This window comes from Rhinatrema bivittatum, chromosome 2, assembly GCF_901001135.1.
Source record: "Rhinatrema bivittatum chromosome 2, aRhiBiv1.1, whole genome shotgun sequence".
In the NCBI taxonomy this organism is placed as follows: Eukaryota; Metazoa; Chordata; class Amphibia; order Gymnophiona; family Rhinatrematidae; genus Rhinatrema; species Rhinatrema bivittatum.
In genome coordinates, this window is record NC_042616.1 from 459,749,761 (window position 1) to 459,767,037 (window position 17,277).

Here is a 17,277-nt window from a genome sequence, read left to right on the forward strand (position 1 = left end):
TGAAGAGTGAGATAATCAAATTTGCAGATGATACAAAATTGTTCAGAGTAGTTAAATCACAAGCAGACTGTGATAAATTGCAGGAAGACCTTGTGAGACTGGAAAATTGGGCATCAAAATGGCAGATGAAATTTAATGTGGATAAGTGCAAGTTGATGCATATAGCGAAAAATAACCCATGCTATAGTTACACAATGTTAGGTTCCATATTAGGTGCTACAACCCATGAAAAAGATCTAGGCGTCATAGTAGATGGTGGTTAGTGCAGTTAGTGGATGTGGTTAGTGCAGTTAGGCGTCATAGAGGATGTGGTTAGTGTAGCTGGGTTCAAAAAAGGTTTGAATAAGTTCTTGGAGGAGAAGTCCATTAATGGCTATTAATCAATTTTACTTAGGGAATAGCCACTGCTATTAATTGCATCAGTAGCATGGGATCTTCTTAGTGTTTGGGTAATTGCCAGGTTCTTGTGGCCTGGTTTTGGCCTCTGTTGGAAACAGGATGCTGGGATTGATGGACCCTTGGTCTGACCCAGCATGGCAATTTCTTATGTTCTTATGTTCTTAGTGGATAACACATTGAAATCGTCGGTTCAGTGTGCTGCGGCAGTCAAAAAAGCAAACAGAATGTTGGGAATTATTAGAAAGGGAATGGTGAATAAAACGGAAAATGTCATAATGCCTCTGTATTGCTCCATGGTGAGACCGCACCTTGAATACAGTGTACAATTCTGGTCGCCACATCTCAAAAAAGATATAATTGCGATGGATAAGGTACAGAGAAGGGCTACCAAAATAAGGGGAATGGAACAGCTCCCCTATGAGGAAAGACTAAAGAGGTTAGGACTTTTCAGCTTGGAGAAGACGGCTGAGGGGGGATATGATAGAGGTGTTTAAAATCATGAGAGGTCTAGAACGGGTAGATGTGAATCTGTTATTTACTCTTTCGGATAATAGACTAGGGGGCACTCCATGAAGTTAGCATGTGGCACATTTAAAACTAATCGGAGAAAGTTCTTTTTTACTCAATGCACAATTAAACTCTGGAATTTGTTGCCAGAGGATGTGGTTAGTGCAGTTAGTATAGCTGTGTTTATAAAAGGATTGGATAAGGTCTTGGAGAAGTCCATTACCTGCTATTAATTAAGTTGACTTAGAAAATAGCCACTGTTATTACTAGCAATGGTAACATGGAATAGACTTTGTTTTTGGGTACTTGCCAGGTTCTTGTGGCCTGGATTGGCCACTGTTGGAAACAGGATGCTGGGCTTGATGGACCCTTGGTCTGACCCAGTATGGCATGTTCTTATATTCTTATGTTCTTATGTCTCCAATTCAAATAACCCTCCAACTACGTTCATTTCTCCTTTGTTGGGCAAACAGGGACAACTTGCGCAAGGGCCTACCCTTCCAACAACCAGTTCCACAGATAACTTTAACTACAGATGCATCCACCTTAGGTTGGGGAGCTCACATAGACAATCTCCAAACCCAGGGTACTTGGAGAAAACTCGAAGCAACATTTCAAATCAATTTCCTGGAACTTCGAACTATACGTTATGCTCTGCATGTGTTGAAGGGCTGCCTTTCATACAAGACTGTTCTGATTCAAACAGACAATACAGTAGCCATGTGGTACCTGAACAAACAAGGAGGTACGGGCTCATATCCACTTTGTCAAGAAGCAGCACAGATTTGGGACTGGGCCCTGGCACATTCCATGTTTCTCCGGGCCACTTATCTAGCGGGCATCCACAATGTAGTTGTAGATCGCCTCAGTCGTCAGTTCCAACCTCCCGAGTGGTCCCTGGATCCCTTAGTAGCGACCAGGATATTTCTTCATTGGGGGGGCAACCAACAATAGACCTCTTTGCATCACACCTCAATCACAAATTGGACAACTTCTGCTCTCTGCACAAACAGAAACACCTGCCAGCCAAGGACGCCTTTGCTAGACTTCTATACGCGTATCCTCCGATACCGCTAATAACCAAAATTCTAGTGAAGCTACAACAGGACAAAGAGGTCCATGATCTTTAATAGCCCCACATTGGCCTCGACAAATGTGGTTTCCCATATTTCTCGACCTCTCAATCGCAGAGCCAATTCTCCTGGGTGTAGCTCCCACTCTCATAACTCAAGATCAGGGCAGGTTGCACCATCCCAACCTTCAATCCCTATCTCTGACAGCATAGATGTTGAAAGCTTGATCTTACAACCACACAATCTTTCCACTAATGTCTCTCAAGTGCTTATAGCTTCATGTAAACCTTCCACACGGAAGAACTATTCTTTGAAATGGAAAAGATTTACTTTGTGGTGCGCAGAAAAGGACATTGACCCTTTCTCCTGCCCCACACCTTCTTTGCTAGACTACTTATGTGATCTTTCAGACTCTAGTCTCCAGACCTCATCTGTTAGAGTACACTTAAGTGCAATCTCGGCTTACCATAACAAGATGGGAGATGCACCTATATCCTTACAACCTCTTGTTAGTAGATTCATGAGAGGTTTAACTCACCTTAAACCACCAATACGGCCACTAGTCACAGAATGGGACCTTATTCTGGTGTTAACAAGGCTCATGCATTCTCCTTTTGAACCCATGAATTCCTGTGATGTTAAATTTCTCACATGGAAGACTATCTTCCTCATAGCCATTACATCGGCTAGAAGGGTTAGTGAGTTACAAGCACTTGTCACGTACTCACCCTATACAAAATTCCTACATGACAGGGTGGTTCTACATACACATCCAAAATTCCTCCCCAAGGTAGTTATGGAATTCCACTTGAACCAATCCATAATTTTGCTCACATTCTTCCCAAGGCCTAACTCTCACCAAGGTGAAAGGACTTTACATACCTTGGACTGTAAACATGCGCTAGCATATTACTTAGACTGCACTGCAGTCCACAGGAAAGCCACTCAACTCTGTTTCTTTTGATCCAAACAAACAGGGTAATCCAGTGGACAAACACTCTCTCCAACTGGCTAGCAGATTGCATAGAATTCTGTTATGAAAAAGCAGGCCTTCCTCTCCAAGGGCGAGTAAAGGCGCATTCAGTAAGAGCAATGTCAACCTTAGTAGCACACTATCGTTCAGTCCCAATCCTTGACATATGTAAAGCGGCAACATGGAGTTCTCTTAACACCTTTGCAGCTCATTACTGTTTGGATAGAGAAGGACAACAAGATTCAGCCTATGGACAATCTGTCTTAAAGAATTTGTTTCCAGTATAATCCCAACTCCTACATCCAGCGTGCTGTGAGTTTTGGCTGCCTCATTTTTACCAACAATACTGCAAATTTGCTTCACTACAAAATGACTCTGCCTATAGCTTGCTAATCACCCATATGTGAGGACTAGCATCCTGCTTGTCCTGGGATAAAGCAAAATTGCTTACCTTGTAATAGGTGTTATTCCAGGACAGCAGGATGTAGTCCTCAAGAAACCACCCCGCCACCCGGCGGAGTTGGCTCCGATACGTTTTATTTTATTTTTTGCTAAAGCTTATTGCTACATACGAGACTGAAGGGAGACCCCTGTGGCTGAGAAAATCATGGCATGCTGGGCATGCTCAGTGGGCTTAGTGTGCCAGTTTTCCATGATAGGGCTCCTTCAGTGACGTCACCCATATGTGAGGACTACATCCTGCTGTCCTGGGATAACACCTATTACAAGGTAAGGAATTTTGCTGTACGGGTCCCAATACACTCCCACTAAGAAAATTTTCCATTTAATCCTGCTCTCTGTTTTCTGTCGGAGTTGCGATTCCGCCTGTAAAGGTGGTCCCTCAGACTGTGCCTCTGCCTCCCTCTTCTGTTCCGGAGCCGGGGCTGCTTGCTCCAGGTCTCCGAGAAGGACTGGACCGGCTGGTTCAGCAGGCCATCGATAAGGCGATGCAACGTCTCCAGGTTCCTCCGACACCGGCACCAACTGTGGAACCAGTCATCGACCCGATTCCCGCAGCGCTGGCACCGCTGCTATCCCGGATGGAGGCACTGATGGCCGCCCTTCCACCAATGGATCTCGGGTCTCCGATGGCTCTGGCGCCCTCCCGTTGACAGCTTCATCAGGAGGAGAAACACCGTTCCGCATTCCTCCATCGGGAGTTTTGCCTCAGCCATCGATGCCAATTCGTCCCTCGGCACCGATTTATCCATCGGTGCCGATACGGCCATCGATAACTTTGATGCCGGCACCGATGCCTTCCATGCCATCATTGGTGCCCCCGGGGATTCCTTCGTTTTTCTCGGAGCCTCGCCCTGGGCCTTCAGGTATCCAACCTCCTTCTCGTCCTACAGGTCAGTCTGCTGACCATTGACACTTGGGGTGATGATACTTCAACAGACACAGATGACTTACCTTCACCACCTTCTCCCACTGAAAGTAGGAAGCATTCTCCTCCAGAGGACCTTTCTTTCATAAATTTTGTGAAGGAAATGTCTGAGTTGGTTCCCTTTCAACTTCAGACGGAACAGGATGACAGACACCAGATGATGGAGTTACTCCAATTCCTGGATGCGCCCAAGGTGATTACCTCTATACCCATTTACCAAGTTCTTCTGGATCTCCTCAAAAAGAACTGGGAAAATCCTGGATCAATTGCTCCAGTACACAGAAAGGCTGATACTACTTACTTAGTGCAATCAGCCCCAGATTTTCAAAAATCCCAGCTCGACCACCACTCAGTTGTGGTAGTCGGCTCAAAAGAGGGCAAAGAGGTTGAAACCTCATTCATCTACCCCACCTGCTAAGGAACAAAAGTTCCTAGACAACATTGGTCGAAGAGTGTTCCAAGGGGCCATGCTCATCTCCCGAATTGCTGCTTACCAACTTTGTGACCCAATATAATAGGGTCATCTTCAAGCAGATACAGGACTTTTGAGTCCCTCCATGAACTATTCCATGACCAGCTACAAACCCTTGTCAACAAAGGATTTGAGGCGGGAAAACATGAGATTCGAACATCTTATGATATATTTGACACCTCTACCAGAGTGTCGGCAGCTGCCATTTCGGCAAGACGGTGGGCTTGGCTCAAATCTTCTGACCTTCGCCCAGAAGTACAAGACTGGCTGTCTAACCTACCATGTGAAGGAGACAATCTGTTTGGCTGAATTAAGACCATCATGAGATCCTTAAACAGCTCTCCTCAATGCCTTCAGACTTCTCCTTAAGACAGCCCTTCAGGAAGGACTCTAAGAAATCGTTCTACTGTCCAAGGAAGGCCTATCCACCACCAGCAAGGTCCCGTACTACGAGACCTTATCAAAAGCCTCAGCCTCGCCAAGCCCGAAAGCAAAAGCCACAAGCAGCTCCCCAGCCAGGACCTGCTTCCGGTTTTTGACTTCTGCTTGGAGAGCAGCAGCCAGATTCCTCTGCCAAGCATACCAGTGGGAGGTCGACTGTGCCACTTTCACAGCATGTGGCAGTCAGTCACAACCGACCAATGGGTACTGGCAATCATTGCTCAGGGTTACCACTTGAACTTTCTTGCCCTGCCACCGGACTCCCCACCTCTACAGACGTGGAGAACACCCGAACACTCCATTCTTCTGGATCAAGAGGGTCTCCCTCCTTCTCCAGTCAAGAGCAATAGAACCTGTTCCGCATTCGCAGCAAGACCTAGGGTTCTATTCCCGGTACTTTCTGATCGCCAAAAAATCGGGAGGAGTACGTCCAATTCTGGACCTACGTGCTCTCAACAAGTATCTCCAGCGGGAAAAGCTCTGCTCTCTGGACCTCCAGGACGCATACACACACATTGCGATAACTCCATCTCATTGCAAATACCTAAGGTTTTTAGTAGGCCCCAAGCACTATCAATACCGAGTGCTCTCGTTCGGCCTAGCGTCTGCACCACGAGTGTTTACCAAATGTCTTGTGGTTGTCACAGCTTTCCTCAGGAAAGAAGGTGTTCACATCTACCCCTATCTAGACGACAGGTTAATCAGGGCTCCAACCCAGCAAGCTGCTCGGTCGTCCCTCGATTTGACTCTACGCACTCTAATTTCTCTAGGATTTCTCGTCAGTTACGAAAAAACCTTTTTAGTCCCATCTCAAACCTTGTCATTCATTGGGGCAGACATGGACACCTTGCAGGCAAAAGCCTTTCTGCCACAACAATGAGCGCTGACACTCGTATCGCTAGCTTACCAGTTGCAGTCTCAGCAAACAGCAACAGGTCACCAATTCCTTGTCCTTCTGGGGCACATGGTGTCCTCAGTCCATGGTATTCCAATGGCCCGACTTGCCATGAGACTCATGCATTGGACTCTGAGGTCACAATGGATTCAAGCTGTTCAGTCTCTGTCGACCATTGTCCACATCACCAACCCACTCCGTCTGTCTCTGGCCTGGTGGCAAGATCAGTTCAATCTTCTCCGGGGAATGCCCTTTCAATTACCAGATACTCAAGTCATTCTCACCACCAACTCTTCCAATCTCGGGTGGGGAGCCCATGTGGACGATTTGCAGACACAAGGATCTTGGTCTCCAGAGGAAGCCAAACACCAAATAAATTTCCTGGAGCTTCGAGCAATGTGATATGCTCTCAGGGCTTTTCAGGATCACCTATCAAATCAGGTCATCCTGATTCAGACGGACAACCAGGTGGCCATGTGATACATCAACAAGCAAGGAGGCACAGGCTCCTTCCTTCTGTGTCAGGAAGCTGTGCAGATTTGGGCGGAAGCTCTCTCCCACTCGATGTACCTCAAGGCCACCTACTTGCCGGGAGTGGACAATGTACTGGCAGACAAGCTAAGTCGCGTCTTCCAACTGCACGAGAGGTCTCTCAACCCCTCGGTAGCAGCCTCAATATTCCAACAATGGGGATATCCTCAGACAGATCTCTTTGCATCCCCTCAGAACCACAAAGTGGACAACTACTGCTCTCTCATTCGCAACAAAGGCTCTCAGCCCAGAGATGCATTCTCCCTCTCGTGGGCAACCAGTCTACTCTATGCATTCCCTCCACTTCCTCTTCTCTCGAAGACCCTAGTGAAGCTACGTCAGGACAAGGGAACTATGATCCTGATAGCACCTCACTGTCCACGCCAAGTGTGGTTTCCCATACTCCAGGATCTCTCCATCCGCAGGCACATTCCCTTGGGAAAGGACCCACTCCTGATAACTCAGAACGACGGGTACCTGCGCCATCTCAATCTTCAGGCCTTGTCTCTGACGGCATGGATGTTGAAAGGGTAATACTTCAGCCACTTAACCTTTCAGATCCAGTTTCCCGTGTCTTGATTGCTTCACGGAAGCCTTCCACGAGAAAATCTTACTCCTATAAATGGAAAAGGTATACATCATGGTGCACCTCTCAGTCCCTTGATCCCTTTTCCTGTCCAATCCCAAGGTTTTTGGACTATCTCTGGCATTTGTCAGAGTCAGGTCTTAAGACATCTTCCATCAGAATGCATGTCAGTGCGGTAGCCGCCTTCCATAAAGGTGTCTGGGATGTCACTATTTCGGTACAACCCCTCGTAACATGCTTTTTGAAGGGCTTGCTCCACATCAAGCCACCTTTACGTCCTCCGGCCCCTTCTTGGGACCTTAATCTGGTTCTTGGTCGGCTCATGAAACCATCATTCGAGCCTCTTCACTCCTGTGACCTAAAATATCTCACATGGAAAGTGATTTTCCTTTTGGCTATCACCTCAGCTCACAGGGTTAGTGAGTTACAGGCCCTAGTTACCTATCCGCCTTACACTAAACTCCTGCAGGACCGGGCGGTACTCCGCATTCACCCTAAATTTTTACCTAAGGTAGTTTCGGAGTTTCATATTAAATCAATCCATCATACTACCTATCTTCTTTCCCAGGCCCCATTCCAATCCAGGGGAACAGGCTCTGCATACCCTTGACTGCAAACGGGCTCTAGCTTTTTATCTAGACCATACACCGTACAGTTGCCCACAGGACAAGCACTCAGTTATTCGTCTCATTCCACCCCAACAAATTAGGGCAACCTGTGAGTAAGCAGACTCTCTCCTCCTGGTTAGTGGACTGCATATCTTTTTGCTATCAGCAAGCAGGCATTCCTTTTCAAGACGGTGTTAAAGCACATTCTGTGAGGGCCTTGGCGACTTCAGTAGCACACCTTCGATCGGTGCCGCTTCCTGACATTTGCAGGGCTGCCACCTGGAGTTCCCTCCATACCTTCGCAGCCCACTATTGCTTGGACAAAGCCGGAAGACAAGATTCCATCTTCGGCCAGTCTGTCCTGCGTAACCTGTTTCCAATGTGACGTACCAACACCCTTCCGCCTGCCTAATGGGGTTCAGGATGCCCTCTACCAAATTCCACCCCAGTTGTTGTGCCTGTTGCACGCTGTTGGGTACAATTTGGTGCATGTTCGGACATCCTCAGCTCGGTACTCACCCATATGTGAGGACTACCATCCTGCTTGTCCTGTGAGAAAGCAAATGTTGCTTACCTGTAACAGGTGTTCTCACAGGACAGCAGGATGTTAGTCCTCACGAAACCTGTCCACCGACCCGCGGTGTTTGGTTCGTAACATTTTATTGTTTTATTTTTCGGCACTGTCTGTAGCTTTCAAATAAGACTGAAGGGGGACCCCTGCTGGCTGCAGGGTTAGTGCCATGCTGGGCATGCCCAGTAGGGGTCAGTCAAAGTTCTGAAAACTTTGATAGAAGTTTTCCGTGCTTGGGCTCCATCCTGATGATGTCACCCATATGTGAGGACTAACATCCTGCTGACCTGTGAGAACACCTGTTACAGGTAAGCAACATTTGCTTTCTGATAAACAGACATTAACAACTTTTCTGCATTGGCTAAATTCATTAGACAGTTATCTCCAGTTTACCATGTATTATGATTCAAACCAAATTGAATTTCTGGATATTCTTATCAAAAAAGATGGTCAATCTTTATCTTCCAACGTTTTTGTAAAATCTTGTGCAAAAATACTTATTTACATTTTTCCAGTTTCCACCCTTTTCATCTACTGAAAAATTTACCAGTAGGTCAGTTTCTTTGTCTGTCGCCTGTGCACCAACAAAATGGATTTCATTGTACAATCACAGCAGATGTTTGACAGATTTTTACAATGGGGCTATCCTGTCAAATACATAGTCAGCTTACAAACGAGCTTACAACGCTGAACGAGACTGGTTACTTCTTGACAGCATACGTTCAGAAGATACTCCATTGACATGTGTTTTACCATATTCCATTTTTTTCACCACAAATTTCAGAGCTAGTTCTATCCCCAAATGGTCTAAACATAGCTGTCGAGTGGTACACATTAATTTGATTGCTATTGACGTCACCCTTGATGTCACTAGCATTACTGCATATTTATAAGGTTAGTATTTCCGGTGCGGTCTCAGTTCCTCAAATTCTTCCCATTTTACAGAGAAGATGGCAGAAAAGACTAGCCCTGAACTCTTAAGGTGTAAGCAGCGGCGATGGCCTGTTTCAGAGGAAAATTGCATAACACTTCAATGGCGCCTCATTTGGATGTAGTGAGATTTCTCGAGCATGTACAGAGTTTGCATCCCCCAGGTCAATGGGTGGTTCCGTTGTGGCATCTTAGTTTGGTTTTGAGGACCTTTGGTAACTCCCCTTTTGAACATTTGAGAAGGGCATTGTTGAAAGACCCTGAAGATGGTCTTTTTGGTGGCTATTTGCTCGGTGTGGTGTATTTCAGAGCTGCAGGCTTTGTCATGTAAGGATACTTTCAGTTTTCAGAGGGTTTGGTTTCTATGAGAACAATGCCATCGTTTTTACCGAGCTTGGTTTCTTCATTTCACTTGTCAATCCATGGAATTGCTGGCTTTTAGAAAGTTGAAATCTTCTCCTCATGCCAGGGAACTTCATGTTTTGGATGTGTACAGAGTTCTCCTGAGATATTTAAAGGTCATAAATGGCTTTCGCAAGTCAGATCATCAGTTTATGATGATCAGTGGTCGTAATGAGGGGGACAAGATATTAAAGGACATCTATTGCCAGATAGGTTTAGGAGGTGATAGCATCTGCCTACATTTGCAAGGGGCTACAATTCCAAGTAAACCTTTGGGCTCATTCCACTAGAGCACAAATTGTGTCTTGGGCTCAATGTCAGTTGGTGTCACTGCAGGAAATCTGCAAGTTGGTGGCTTGATGGTCTTTGTACACTTTTACCTAGCTTTATAGGCTGTATGCTCAAGCTCCAGACTCAGCAGTGTTTGAGACTGTACTGCGAGTGAGACTTTTGGGTTACTGTCCAGTTTAGTGAAGTTTTGGTACATCCCATTTGTCTGGACTGATCTAGGGAGATAATGAAGGAAAAACTAGTTCGTTCTTGCTGATTTTATTTTCTTGAATCCCACATCTCAGTCCAGAATCTTTTCCTGAATTTCTGAAGATCGCTTTTGTCTCTGTGTGTATATAAGTTAGATGATTTTTGTTTTGGCATTCAAATTTCTCTTGTTAGAGGGGTTTCTCCAGTTGGAATTGTGGTTACGGATAGTTTTATCTTTTCCCTGCTTTTAACATAAGGGAGATGATTTGTTTTTAGCTTGGTTGCAGATTATGCTGAACAACTGTAGTTGGCTTACTGTCTTGTGTACCAACAGTATAGTAAAGCTTTTCTTTTCTGTCTCCATCTGCTGGTAGGGGAGAAAAATCCATTTGTCTGGACTATTTGAGACTCAAGGAAAGAAAATTAGTAGGTAAGAACCAATTTTTCCATCTTTTATAAAATTCTAGCAACAATCCATTAGGATTGATTTCCCCAAAGAGAGGTTACTCAGTGCCCATCCAAAATCCAACTTGAGTCTGATCTTAAAATTGATCTTTACGGGTTCTGCTAGAAATAACTCGTCCTGGCTTATCTTTCCACAAAGAGGGTCAGCAGTATAGTGACTGCAGTAGAAGGACTTAGTCAATATCAGCTTGGTCTGTGGTGATTATATTGAGCCTTATGGTTTTTATAGTTGCTGTAACTAATATGGCATGTGTCGGTGTTTGATAAGCCAGTGTGTCCAAACCACTCTGGAACTTTTGGGTGGTATAATCGTTGTGGAAGAGCTCAGACCCTCCCCTCCCTGTCTTGGTGTCTTCCCTATTCCGTTTGGACTGTGGGTTTAACCTTTTAAATTCCTTTTCGTCAAACTGTCAAGTGCCATTTTGTTCCTATATGAGTGTCCATTCTCTATTACAAGTGTACTCATTGGTGCATTCTAAGATAATTGTTTTAATGATATCATGAGGGGTAGGCTTTTATTCAATACAGTGTTCTCGCTGATCAGGCAAGGAGAATTGCATTTCATCTTTCTGTATTGGGAAGTTGTCAAGGTAAGGAGCTGGGTCATCTTTCACAAGACAATGCTAAAAGCCACATGTGGCATGAAGCACAATAATCCTGGCAGACACTGTCGACACCTGGAATTACATGAGTGGTCTGTGGACCAGGATGTATTAAATGGGATGTTTGAGTAGGGCAATACTGAGATGGATCTGTTTCTGCTAACCTTGAAAAGGAAGGTAGTAGTCTTGCTCCAGGGGAGATCAGGAAGCAGATTGACTGATGCCTTCTCCATTCATTGGGGATTGGTCTTTTGGATATGTAGTCTCCCTCCTGTCTGGTGGCTGAACCTTAATACTGAGATTCCAAACTTGTTTCAGTGTTGGGTAGATTGGGAGAAATAAAATGCTCCTGAGGTTTGCTGATTGGAGGTGGGGAGGGGACCCGCTCCAATGTTGCATCGGATGTGGTGGGAGGGGGGGGGGGGGGGGGAGGTCCCTATGTCCATTGTGCCTCCTTTATTTGCTGCTGCTATTTCAGTGGGCAGCCTTTATATACTCCTGCTGGGTCATCTCCCTCTTTACTACCTGATGTGCTGTGATCATCTAAGAGGACACCAAAGAATTAAAATCGCGTTTAATGACAAAGAGGGAGAAGGTGCAAGATGTCTGTCATGCTCTAGCTGTGCTCCGGTTCTCTGAAATTTTTTTTTCCCTGTAAAGATTTTGCTAACTATAGTTAAAAGGAATGGTAAAGCATTCTCCTATTCCGAGTTGTCCAGCTTCCTACTTGTGGGAGCTATGGACCGCTTTGTGGTTGAAGAGAAGTGACTTCTAATCCCTCCTTTGAGGCATCGCTGGTTTTGGAGACCGTAGCAACAGTAGAAGGGTTGCTGATCTCTCAGGCTGGGGAGACCTTGCTTAGCAAGGAAGAAGCCTATGGATCTACCTGTGTGGCCATGTAGTGGTGTTTCATCACATGTTGACCATAGTCTAGGCAGAGTCTTCAAAGGAGTAGAATTCTGCAGTTCTAGTGTTTCTGGGGATTTCTTGCATGGGAAGACTGGGGAGTGGAGTTGACACAGGATCTTCAGTCTTTTCTTTGCAAAAACAGATGTCTTCACATAGGAGGCTGTTTGGGTAAGACTTTATCAGGAGTTTGTCCAATTTTCTTCCTGGTTTGGGTCTTTGATAAAGTTTCTGGTTTAGAGATTGTTGATTGATTTTACCCAAAGATTAGCTGCTGCTGAGTTAGTAGTTGGTAAAGATCAGCAGGAGACTACTACACTTATTATGAAGGATAGTTTGCTCTTACACAATAGGTTGGAGAATAATGAGAATATTAAGTTGGAGAAAATATCTACAGAGGACTTGTTTAAAATATATTTGTCAGAAGCATTGAGAATTTCTGCCAATACTATGCCATTTCTGATTGTTTTTCATATACCCTTGTCTGTGAGGGAAGCTTAAAAGTGAGGATAAGACTGCTGCATTGATTATGAACTTTGATGTGAATCTGATCAAGATGTTGAGGCTCTTTTTCAATATAAGGACAAATTTTGAGAAATTGAAGATCAGGACTTTTCCTGATGTGGCAAAGGCCACACAGAAGAAAAGATCACTTATATTCTTGCATCTTAGAGTGAGTCAGATTGGTGTCATGTTTCTTTTGAAATTCCCTTGCAATTGTCAGATTAGATTCAAGCAAGCAAAAAGTGTTTCGTTTTTAACCCAAACAGTGGACAGGTTTTTTTTTTTTTTTTTTTTGGTGATAAAATGTCTGCTAGACCCAGCACGGAATTTACTCCTGGAGATGGATGACTGCAATTGAGTTTGGCATTCCCTCCTTTTAGTATAAAGAAGTCACTTCTAGAGCCTAGTATCTTTATTTTCTTTGTGAATGTTCCATTTATTTTCTTTTGACTTTTCTTTTGTCCCTTTAATGGTGGACTTTAGTAATAAAAGGATTAAATAATTGATTTGTATTACATGTCTTTTCTTTGTCTTATTTTCTTTACAAGATGTATTAATTGGTATTATATTTTGAAAAATGAATAGTTAAAAAAGCACATTTAATAATTCATCAGATAGATGTAAAGGTATTAGCTTGCTAGTACCTTTATTATCTGATAACATTTTATTTATTTATATTCCACTTTTCGCAGCACTTCAGTGGATTACATTGAGGTACAGTAGGTATTTTCCTAACCGCAAAGGGCTTACAATCTAAGTTTGTACCTGAGGCAATGGAGGGTAAAGTGACTTGCCCAAGGTCACAAGGAGCAACAGTGGGACTCAAACCCTGGTCTCCTGGTTCATAGTCCTCTGCTCTAACCACTACTCCTCCACTCGACTCTGTTATCAACTCACATGGAAGACATGGTGGTACTTTCCAGACACTTAATTGTGGGTAAAGGAGAACCTTCATTGTGGCTGCCGCTGTACCTCTCATAAGATTTTCACATCTCTTATAAGAAAAAACAGGAGGAGTTTATGGGCTGCGGCTTGCTTGCTCTGAGCTTCTCCAGTGGAAGAGGAAGCTTAGAAGCAGGGGAACAGCAATAATTTTGCCTCTTCTCTCTGCTCCAGATTCTGTCCTTCCAGTCAGCACCTGTTATCCTTGCTTTACCTTAAGGGAGAAGGATAGCTTTGGAGAGTGGTGGGAAGCACAGTAAGGCACTCCTGCACTTGTCTCTTGGTTCAGTGAGACTGCAGCGCACTGCATTGTACTGTGCTGTTCTTGCGGAGGGGGCAGCAAGGCGCACCTGGCAATGATAGAGCCCTTATCTCATACACTTTCTGTTTGTCCCTCACTTCACTGAGACTACTCGCAGCACGGTGTTATCACCAACGTCTGGCAGTATTCCATGAGCTAGATGGAAAAACTTTATGAACCACAAAACAGCCCATAATCCTTATTTTGATACCCCTGCCTTAATACAACTCGGGCTTAGGGAATCATCCTCATAATGTCCTATTGACCGAAACAGTTTCCATTCCTCCTCCGAGATTTGTTCTTGAGCAAACCAGTTCAATGTGGGCTTTCCAACTTTGATCGTACAGAGTCAGACAGTGTTGCTGAATTTCAGGGGTGGTCAACTCTGGTTCTCAAGAGCCACAAACAGATCTGGTTCTCAGAAGAGGAAAGAACCTGTCAATGTACAGATAGTCATAAGCCCCATGCTGTCTTCCATTTGCATGTCAGAGCAGAAGTCTGGAGGGCAGCAGATGTTTGTGCTGGGGAAACAACCATGTTTCCTGTGACCCCCCCCCCCCCCCCCCCCCATTTGAGGTTGTTACAGTTTGGGACCCACTGGCCTAGTGACTTATTTACCTTATACCAGATTTTCTCATAATTGGGTGATGCCCTGCATTGCATCCTGAAGTCTTGCCTAAGTTCGTGTAGGGCATTCGCCTTAATTGTTCTTTGAATTTTTTCCCCTAGCCCAAAGTCCATTAAGACTCTTGATGGCAAAAGAGCTGTCACCTGGAGCAGTCTCAGACCCTTAAAAAGTTCACTTAGATTTTTTTTTTTTTTAATGACCCTAGCAAGTCTGGAAGTATGGTGACTGTACCATTTCTAAGTGGATAGCAGATAACATCTTCTGTTATACCCAAGCAGGTCTGACTTTAGAGGGGCATGTCACGGCCTGTAATGGTTGGACCTTGGCAACATTGGTAATCCATCTAACATCTGTTTCTGTTGAAGTCATTTTTTAAGTCTGTGGCATGGAGTTTATTCCACACATTTACATCCCATTACTGTCTACATACAGCCTTCCAGCATGATGATAGTTTTGGATTATTTATTATCTATGGCTGCTTTGAGGGATAGAGTTCAGTTACACTTCTTTTATGGCCCACATCTATGATTTTTAGTTGTCTTCCATATTGGAAAAAAAATCTTTCCCATCAAAAACTTTCCTATCCATTTGTGGTTCTTGTTTTTCCCTTTTATTGTTGGCTAGGAAATCCTATATATGAGACTTGGTGAACTACTTGTCTTTAGAGAAACTGAATGTGCTTACTTGTAACACGTGTTCTCTGAAGAGAGCAGTTTACCACACAAGCCCTTTCATAATTCCATGCCTCCCCCACTGCCTCCTTCCCCCATCAAAGCTATATAATAGAACCAAGTGCTATGGGGCTACTGTGCATGAGTTGCACAAAGCTTTTGCCATGTCAATAAAGCTCCAGAAGAATTCATCTGTTTAGCACAGAGCTCAGTCTCATGGCCCATGTGTATGACTGAATGAGTCTTCCGAGAACACCTGTTACAGGTAAACATTTAGATTGATCTTGGTGACCTTATCACTTTTGAAGAAGTGTCTTCATCTGTAGTACAGTTTACAACAAATGCATAAAGCATGCTGTTCAGAGGAATAGTTGAAATTATGTAGCATTTGTCTAAACACGGTCATGAATTTCTTCATGATACAAACGTGGCCTTTTCTTGCGTGGATAACCTGAAAGTGCACTACCTCGGTAGGGAGAGATAAATGTTTTAACTAGGGAGCTGAGTAGTTAAACACTGGAAGCTGCATGTTGATAACTTCAGTGTTTGGTTTACATGTGTAATTTACTTCCAAAAAGATAAAACAGTGCAAATGTATTAAAGAGCAAGGGCTTTCTTTGAAAATGTATGTATTAGTCATGGTCACAAACAAGCCTGTGGAAGTGTGGCAAGGATGTACTGGAGTGAAAAAGAGAGCAAATTAATATTCTAGGGAATGTAGGACTTAATGTACCTGTGATTAATTTTGTCTTCAGCAGTGAGTGATAGTCCACCCTGTTTACTACTGATTATGACTTATTTACCAGCCATTTGCAGTCACAAAGTACTTGGATTGTGGTGCACATCTTGAGGGTAAAATGGAGTAGTTATAAGATGTCTGTCTTTTTGTAGTGGCACACTGCGCTTCTTCACGGCAGATCATCTCGCACTGGAAGAACTGCACACGGCATGACTGTCCTGTGTGCCTACCGCTCAAGAATGCTGGAGATAAACGCAATCAACAATGTAAGTCAGAAATATTAAACTTTTGTATGATTGGTGGTGTAGAAATATATTTTGAAAATTTTAGCACCAGCCAAAAAATTTAAAAGCCAGGGAAGATTTTTTCCTTTTTTTTTTTTGGTTGCTTTATTAAAATCATTTTGGTTTTTGTTTCTTTTGCTTTATTTTTATTTCCTTTTGTTTGTTCGCCCCTTCCCCATTCAGCCTTTCTCTCCTTCATTTCTCCCTCAACTCCTTCCCTCCAGCCTTTATTCATCCCACTCCAGTCTTTCTTATCAATATCCAAGCTATCTCAAAAAAAGCAGTACTGATTTCTGACTTAATTCATGATAAAAAAAACAAAACAGATTTTTTTGCCATAACAGAAACATGGCTAAACCTACAGATAATGTATTACTTAATCAAGTAGCCGATGCAAACTAGGACATTTTTTCAGCCTCTCGAGTACAACGCAGAGGAGGAGGCTTAATGTTAATAGCCAAGAAACAGCTTAAACTTAAAATATTGCCTACTACCATTTGTCAACCTTACGAGGTGATTTTACTAGAATCCGAGCATTTACAAATTTGTTTAATTGCCCACTCAGATTACTCAGCCATAATATCTCTCCACTCATTGAGCTATTCACTATCTCTTTAAACTCCAATAAGCCATCAATTATTTTAGGCGACTTTAATTTACACATGGATACTACCCCCTTAGATACCACATGTACTATCTTACTTGAATCTTTAGAAGCTTTATGATATAATCTTTTCTCATACGAACCTACTCATAAAGCTGGTCATACATTGGACTTGATATTCATCAATTCAAATTTCTGTAAGACCACAAATATTTCAATAACACAGGTACCTTGGTCAGATCACTCTCTCCTCTACATAGAAACTGAATATTCACTTCCTGTCAGACACAATAATAATGAACCCACTCATATATCCTACCCAATACAACCCAAACATGAAAATTTAATAAATGAATTCAGGAATATAAACGATAAA

The 17,277-nt window shown here is 43.7% G+C and overlaps 1 protein-coding gene across 4 annotated transcripts in view; it reads left to right on the forward strand.

The window, feature by feature from the left end:
* EP300 (E1A binding protein p300) overlaps positions 1-17,277 on the forward strand; it is a 466,384-nt gene that overhangs the window by 185,041 nt on the left and 264,066 nt on the right. For all 4 annotated transcript variants that reach the window (XM_029590455.1, XM_029590457.1, XM_029590456.1 and 1 more), the window contains exon 5: positions 16,166-16,279. In XM_029590455.1, coding sequence (XP_029446315.1) covers positions 16,166-16,279 — 114 coding nt within the window. The remainder of the gene's footprint in view (positions 1-16,165; positions 16,280-17,277) is intronic.